The sequence below is a fragment of the Vulpes vulpes genome, unplaced genomic scaffold, assembly GCF_048418805.1.
Source record: "Vulpes vulpes isolate BD-2025 unplaced genomic scaffold, VulVul3 u000000657, whole genome shotgun sequence".
NCBI classification, from domain to species: Eukaryota; Metazoa; Chordata; class Mammalia; order Carnivora; family Canidae; genus Vulpes; species Vulpes vulpes.
In genome coordinates, this window is record NW_027325810.1 from 532,116 (window position 1) to 539,999 (window position 7,884).

At 49.2% G+C, this 7,884-nt stretch overlaps 1 protein-coding gene across 1 annotated transcript; it reads right to left on the minus strand.

Moving 5' to 3' along the window:
* Positions 1-492: 492 nt before the first annotated feature.
* Positions 493-7,884, minus strand: GKN2 (gastrokine 2). The gene is made up of 6 exons (XM_026017854.2): positions 7,832-7,884; positions 5,865-5,915; positions 5,289-5,426; positions 3,018-3,128; positions 2,028-2,184; positions 493-704 (listed from the first exon to the last, which is right to left on the minus strand). Exons 1-6 carry the CDS (start codon positions 7,841-7,843, stop codon positions 622-624), a joined length of 552 nt encoding a protein of 183 aa, XP_025873639.1. The 5' UTR covers positions 7,844-7,884; the 3' UTR covers positions 493-621.

The following is a 7,884-nucleotide window of genomic DNA, read 5'->3' on the forward strand; positions in this document are numbered from 1 at the left end:
GACACAGGCAGAGGGAGAAGCAGGCTCCATGCAGGGAGCCCGATGCGGGACTCCATCCCGGGACTCCAGCATCGCGCCCTTGGGCCAAAGGCAGGTGCCAAACCACTGAGCCAAGGATCCCCTTGTTTTATTTTTAATTAAAGTTTTATTTTGCCATAATCTTATTCAAGTCTAATTAACATACAGCGTTATATTAGCTTCAGGGGTACAATATAATGATTCAACAATTCTAGACATTTCTCAGTACTCCTCAGGGTAAGAGTACCCTGAAGCTCCCCCCTCTTGGTGGACAGATGGGCCTCTGGTCGGGTGGAGGCAAGACGGACACTTGGACCCAGCTGACCACCATGTAATGACTCAGATTTGTTATCTGGGAGGCTTCACACTCTACGCTCTGGGCCTGAAATCCTGGCAGATTCTTTCCCTCTACGTGTTGACGTCAACACTGTTTGGTTTCCCTTTGCTGTTTGAAAAAAAGGAAACACCCAGACATCTGTCGATATAGGATTTATGATTCACCACCGGGTCTCAACGTTAGCTGGGGCATTGGGAAAGAACGTGGCTGCTGAGTGGAAACCAAGGGGAGGGGTCTGGGAAAAGGCAACGCCAGTGGGCCGATGCCTACGCATCCACGTCTGCGCAGATGGAGAGTCCAAAGATGCCCAGGAATCCGACCTTTGAACAGACGCCAGTACTGACATTATCTGAAAAAGGGACAAAATTGCAAAAAAGGAGCCTTGAGAGATACAGTGTTAGAAAGCAGCAAACCGATGCCTTCTGGTTACTGCCTTGACCAGGGGTCGTACGTCCCCCAAGTCCTTGGCTCTCCGAGCGCCTTAGCTTCCCCAACACTGACAAGCCCTGGGGCGCCTGGTGCTCAGCCGGTGAAGCAGGGGCCTTCAGATCAGGCCGTGATCCAGGGCCCCCCACCCTCGGGCTCCCCGCTCAGCGGAGGAATCTGCTTCCCCCCTCTCTTTGCCCCTCGCCCCCACTCGTGTACTCTTTCTCTCTCTCTCTCTTGCATGCTCTCGCGCCTCTCTGAAATAAATAAATAAAATAATAATAATAATAAAAAAGACTGACAACTCCTAGAAGCGCTGTCTGGCTCTGTTCGATGGATGCTCTGACACTCTGCACTGGGACCCGCGGGTCACTTTTACTTGTATAAGTACTAATGACGCTACTAAAAGAAAGATGCCTTAAAAAGTTTTTTTGTAGACCGTAAAACACGTGATAAATGCTAATTATTTTCTTTTTTATCTTGCCTTCCACTAGGCTGGGGAATTTACCTTGTTCCATTCACCATCTGCGGCCTGGCCCCTTTTTCCCTCTGGCCACTGTCGCATGTTTGGAGACTTTGTATACAGATGCCAGTAATGGCTGCGGCGACGGCCGCCCCCTGGGTGACTCAAGGGTCTACTCTCCGCCAATCGGGGCACGTGGCTCGCTCTTTCTTAGCCTCGTTCTATCCTAGATTCGATGTTTTAGAGAATAATTGACAAATGCACCTGTATGTATTTCAAGGGTGCACTGTGATGCTTCGCTACACATACGCATCGTAGGACGGTGACCGAGATCAAGAGAGCACAACCCTCGCCTCACAGAGTTAACGTGGGCAACTCGTGTGTGTGTGTGTGTGTGTGTGTGTGTGTGTGTGTGTGTGAAGGACGCTTAGGATCTGCGTAGATCTGAAGACCTCAGGCCTTCCAAGCCTGCACAACTGTGTTATCGACTCCGCTCGCGCGCCGCACATCAGGGAACCCGACGGTCCTTCCTCAGCACCTAGAACATCCCAAAGATTCCTCCTCTGGGTGAACCCATCCACTTTCCCAGCCAGACTCTGAGTCCCTTGGTGGCAGAGTCTTACTCACTTCTGTGTCTCCCTAACGTGTGGCACAATTTGCACAGACGTTGGCGTTTAGTTCCTGACGCCAACTGCCAGGAGCCGAGCTCCACGTCCACCCCTGCTCACCCACGGGGGAGCCTTCACGACATCCGTGACGAAGGGATAGCTGGCTGGTACTCACGCGGCTTCTCGAACACCTCCCCCTTGTACAGGGGGACGTGACTGCACAGCTCCTTGATGGGCGAGCCGAACAGGAACCAGTCTATGTGCATGATCAGGGACTGCAGCGGGTTGTACTTGACCCAGAAGTACTTATCGGAGAAGATGCTTTGCATGGCCTAGAGCAGCGGGGGGATGGGGGGAGGATAAAATAGGTGGACGCCACCCGGTGTTCCGGATTCTGCGCCGACTTTTCGTGCAACTAAGCAGAGGCAGCCAGGAGCCTCAGGACGCCCTGTCCTCTGAGCCCTCGGTCTGCAGAGGAGCCTCGGTAGGACGCGGTGGCTTCACCGAGGGGGCCCTGAAAGCCAGGGAGGGTGAACCCCCGGGCAAAGGAGGCACAGATGGCAGGACACAGGAGGAGGGAGAAGGAAGCTGTGCTCGTGCTCTCCGGGTGGCCCCTTGGCGCCTGTGCAACTTCCCTCGTGCCCTCGTGTTTCCGCCCGCACCACGTCTCAGAGCCCTGGCGTCCAGCCTGCCCCACAGAAGCAGCGGAACCGGTAACAAGCGGTGGCATCGGGGCCTGTGCGGTAGCGATCGAGCTGAGACATGGCTCGGGTGCCCCGAGCCGAGAACGAGGAAGCGCTCTGACAGGTGGAGACGACGCGTCACGGGAAGGTCTAACACTGTGACCTTCCCCTTGAGCCTCGTCACTCTCTGGAGGCGCCAGTTCTCCCCGGATGAAGAACAGGGAATGAAGGGGCGCCCAGGGCTCAGCGGTTCAGCATCTGCCTTGGGTCCAGGGCATGACCCCAGGGTCCCGGGATCAAGTCCCGTGTCGGGCTCCCCGCAGGCACCTGCCCCTCCCTCCGCCTGGGTCTCTGCCTCTCTCTCTGGGTCTCTCATAAATAAATAAATAAATAAATAAATAAATAAATAAATAAATAAATGAATAAATGAATAAATAAAATCTTAAAAGAACAGGGAATAAGTAGGGGTTCGGCAAAATTACCTGTTTCTCGTAGATGTACCGTTTTAGCTGGTCCAGGGAGGGGATGGCCTTATGGTTCATCTTCAGGATGTAGCAGGCTCTTCGGGACAGCACCCTGGAGGCGATGTAGCCCTGAGGCGGCGAGAACACGGTTACTGGCCCTCCTGGTCCCCTGGCGTCTGGGCTGGGGGGTGGGGGGGTGGACCCCTGGGGCTGGAGGAAAGCCCTGAGACGGCGCAGGGAGGGCCACCCCCAAACCCATTCCATGCATTCGCCTTCTTTTGCCTGATAGTTTGACTTCTTCACTAGCTGTCCCTCTCTCTGAGGTGGGACAGAGCCGTGCCCTGTGCCCCAGATTTCCCGGTTTGCACTCCAGGCCTGTAGTCTGTGGGGTCTGGACAGTCAGGAAGCAGCAGCTCTCTCTCTCTCTCTCTCTCTCTCTCTCTCTCTCTCTGCCTTTCCCTCAACTTGGGACGGAGCAGTCCCCTTTAGAACTGTGCGTTCCACCAAGCTCCTTCCCAGCCACAGGTGCTACCTAGATTTAAATCCAAATTAAGCAACATTGAAAATCTTTAAATCGCCTGTCCCAGTCTGCGCTCAGCAGCCACACTCGGCAGGCAGGGTCTCCACCGGGAAACGCAGATGGCGAAGGTTTTCACCGTTGCGGGGACCCCTACACTCCTGCGCACGGCAGGGCCCCGCGCTGCCAACACCCCCGCCTTTCATCTGTCCTCCCCTCCTTTACTGGCTTCTCTCCAGCCCGTCTCCACCTGAGACCCGGGCTGGCGGGTCAGGCCCGGCCTGGAGGCAGGTGAGGCCCATGGAGCCAGGTGAGAGCGGAGGCCACCTAACCTTCATCCCAAATGGGGTTTTCTCCATGGATTCCCAAATTATTATACAGTCCGTGAGGCTGTGTGTCATACAAACGGTCTTCTAGTTCCTATTTTTCAATTCTCACAAATTGCCAGTTCCTAAAATTCAAAAATAGACTAAGGCAAAGCCCGATGGTGGTGGAAGGGGTTAAACCAAGTCCTCACCACTCTGGGATTTTCTTCTTTTTTTTTTTTTTTTTTTTTTGAGACACTTTGCTGATTTCCCTGAAATCTGCCTTAAAAAACAATTTAAGTAGAACTTTCTTTAAAATGGTATCTTTCAAAAAGTAAATAAAATAAAATAAAATAAAATAAAATGGTATCTTTCAAAAAATAAGTAAAATAAAATAAAATGGTATCTTTCAAAGAGTGCATGCTCTCACATGCACCCTAGAACTCCTAATGGCGATGGGGAGGATGCATGTGAGGAGATTCCTACAAGAAAAGGACACAGAAAAAAAAAAACAAAAGAAAAAGAAAAGGACACAGAAAGTGTGTTCAAATGTCCGGTGAGATGAACTACAACCTCCTTATATCCACAGTGCATAGCTCTGCCCCACGGTAAGAGCAGGCTCCTTACCAGGTGGAACACGTGGAAAACAAACAAAAAAATAGATAAAGGACCAAGTAACTTCTCTGAGCAATTTTCTGAGACTTACTATTAATACTAGTAACTGAAACTTGGAAATAGTTTGGAGTTTTTGGTTAAGATATGCTCCTTCTTCCAGAAGTATGATTTCCTGTCATCCGACTTACATGGTTAAATGTGCATAGATGTTCTGGATTTCTGCTATTCTGTGATTGTTTATTCTGAAATCGCTCTTTTTTTGGCACAGGTTTCCGTATTAGAAGCCCTAATACATTCATTTGTTCCTTCAGTGAATATCTTTGAGAGCCTGTGTGCCAGGCTGCGTTCTGGGTTTTGGCCCACCCTTCTAGACGCTTTCTGAGCCTGTAGGGAGACAGTATCAGGATGCTTCCGATTGCCACCTGAAAAGGTGAAGCAAATGCGTATCTTTCCTGTCATACTTTTTTTTGCTTAGAAATGGTTTCGGGGGGGGGGGGCACCTGGGTGTTCTTAAGTGTCTGACCCTTGGTTTCAGCTCAGGTCATAATCTCAGGGTCACAAGATCGAGCCCCCAGTCCGACTCTGAGCTCAGAGTCTGCCTGAGGTTCTCTCTCTCCCTCTCCCGATGGCCCTTCCCCTCCTCTGGTGCATGCTCTCGCTCTTGCGCTCTCTCTCTTTCTCTCTCTCTCTCTCTCAATAAAATAATTAAATAAAACCTTTTTGAAAAGGGAAAAGCAAAAGTAAGGAAAATTGTGAAAGAATTGCAAGGATAGTTCTTGGGTAGTAAGTGGCCACCCCTCCACCCTTTAGAAATCCAGTCTTGAAGAATGTACAAATTCCCTTGCTGCTTACGTGTTTATAGTCAAAAATTGTGGTAGAGGAGCATGATCCTGCGTGGACGTTAACGATGGCGATATTTTTTTGATTGTCAATTGACACCGTCTCCTGAAGATTGCCACCATTGTTGCTTGGGCTGATGATGTTATAAACCTAGATTAACAACAAAGACATACTGGTTTGTCCATAAATCATGGGCACTGGAAAGGCAACCCTCTTGACAAAATGAAGCCTTCCACTTGCTATGAACAAGAGACTGACGCCTGAAACCTCCTCGCTGGCATCCTAGACCAAAGACACATGCTAAAGTAGGAATGTGAAGCTCTTCTTCATGAGAAATGGGAGAAGCAGTGACATCACACGAGAAATGAGATGGACCACATTTTAAAGCAATGGGTTGCATTTTTTTTTTAAGTCATTGCGGTTGAAAAGAAATAACCAACCGTTTCGTTTCCATTTTTGGTTATTTCTGGGATTCCATCCCAAATAGGGCATAAGCACTCTCTACGGTCTTTCAGATAGATTATCTGGTCTCTTCCTTTTCCCCTCCCAATTACTCCAAGATATAAAATCCATAGTGAACCGACTTACCTCGTATCCATGGGATTGTGTCCCAAAGATGGCCAGCACCAGAAATACCACCTGAAAGACAGACCAGTTGCATCCACTCTCTATAGGGCAGTCACTGAGGGAAGGGACCTACGGGGACACTGGACAAGACCAGCACAAGTCTCAGAAAATATACGCCCTGAGACACAGGTGTGTGGTCATGGGCAGCCAACAGGCCATTTCCAAGATGTGAAACACACATTCCCTCATCTGGCAGGTATTTATCGACTTCGTGCTATTTGTCATTCTTCTATCTTTATGCCCAATTCCCAACCCTTCCCAACATCCTAATCTTCTAGGTAGCACACGTTCTCATGCCAGAAACAAGTTGGAGCAGGTGAACAGTGATAAGGAGGAACACCCTGGTGTGACGCATGGTGGATTTGGATTACGGGAGTGAAGTTGTATTTTATGGTTAAAATATATATATATATTTAATTCCTTGAGACTGAGAGGGTAAAACAGATTTACAAAGGGTTTGTGGATGATAGAGCTACAGTGGATTCCCAAGGGAAATTATGAAAACAGGAAACTTGGAGGCATGGCTAAGGCAAGGACGGGATCCTTAGTGAGGCCGTCAGACAAATGTTAGGCTAATGGGCCTTGAGGCCGACATTGACGCAGTTCTGACATTTTGCTGCAGTTAAGAGTCTTCTCCAGCCTGTGGATCCCAGTTTTGTGTTCTCTGTTCCGAACACCACAATGTACGGCGCTGTCATTGCAAACCGCTCTCGGAGGGGATCTGCAGGAAGGCAGATATTTTTAAGACCTATCAGGAGGATTTTTCTATTTTCCTGACAAACACCAAGAACATTTGTCTTCTGAGGTGTCTGACCAAGACCTGTCTGTAGATACCTGACCTGGCTACTTGCACAGCCCCACCCTTCCCTGACTCAGGGCCAGCTCCCGTAACTCCTGGCAATCCTCTGCATTCTATTTAACGGGTCTAATACAGAGGTTTGAACAGGTGAGTGGACGACTCGCCACCAGAGTGATGCAATTAGAGCGAGCTCGGGAAGTGTCCCCGGTCCCCAAGTAGCCACCCACCCGACACCTTGATTCATGCACCACGGTGACAGGTCTATGCTTCAGTCACAGACCTCCTCCTGGAAAATCAAGAGACGCCTTGGAGCTGGAACTCTTTAAGCCAACAATCTTGAACACCTGGTGGGGAGGACTCCTCATTTTGCTTTCTCCCTCGACAACTCCATGAGAATAAGGGATAGATAACTGGTGGAAGGAGTTCCATTCTGGGTCAAAACACAAACCTCTGTTCATGGAGCACTGCAGAGTGAAGCCGTGGGAGCCTGGGATCAGGGCTGGGGTCGGCAGGAGGAGGGTGACACGGCAGGAACACTACGCCGTGATCGCTCCCGCCGGCGGGATGGGGACGGGTACCTTTCAGGTCTAAACCTCATATTTACCGGAATGGGAAAATCACATTCCTCTGTGCCTCAGTCTCCTCATCTGTAGAACGGGGTAACACTACTCAGCTCACAGAGCTGTTGAAGTAAAGAATCAAAGTATGTACGTTTAGCTTAGAATCTAATACACACTTAGCAAATGACTGCTGCTATTGTCTTTTCCAAAAAATTATACCTTCTCTTTTAAGTAGTAGATGCTATTGCCCTAAAACGCCTACATTCCTTCCCAAGCTCATAAGAAGGAATTATTTAAAATTCTCCAAAATTAAAATCCTCTAGATATTTCCAAAATGTCTTCTTTGCATCTTTTTTAGTAAACATCTCGGAAAATAGACAGTGGACAAATAAATATCCGACTTAATATTTAACACTATCCCTGCCAAAAACATTATGTAATTCAATCACAGAAGCTTAGAAGCATGCACAGTGTTCACCTAAGACTTCTGAAATCCAAGGCATATTGGATTCACACGTTCTCTGCAAGAGCCACCACAAGACTATAAAGAAGCATAAGCAAATACTCACGAGGATTTTCATTTTGCCTGATGGGAAGAAGGAGCCAGAGCAAGTGAGGCTGC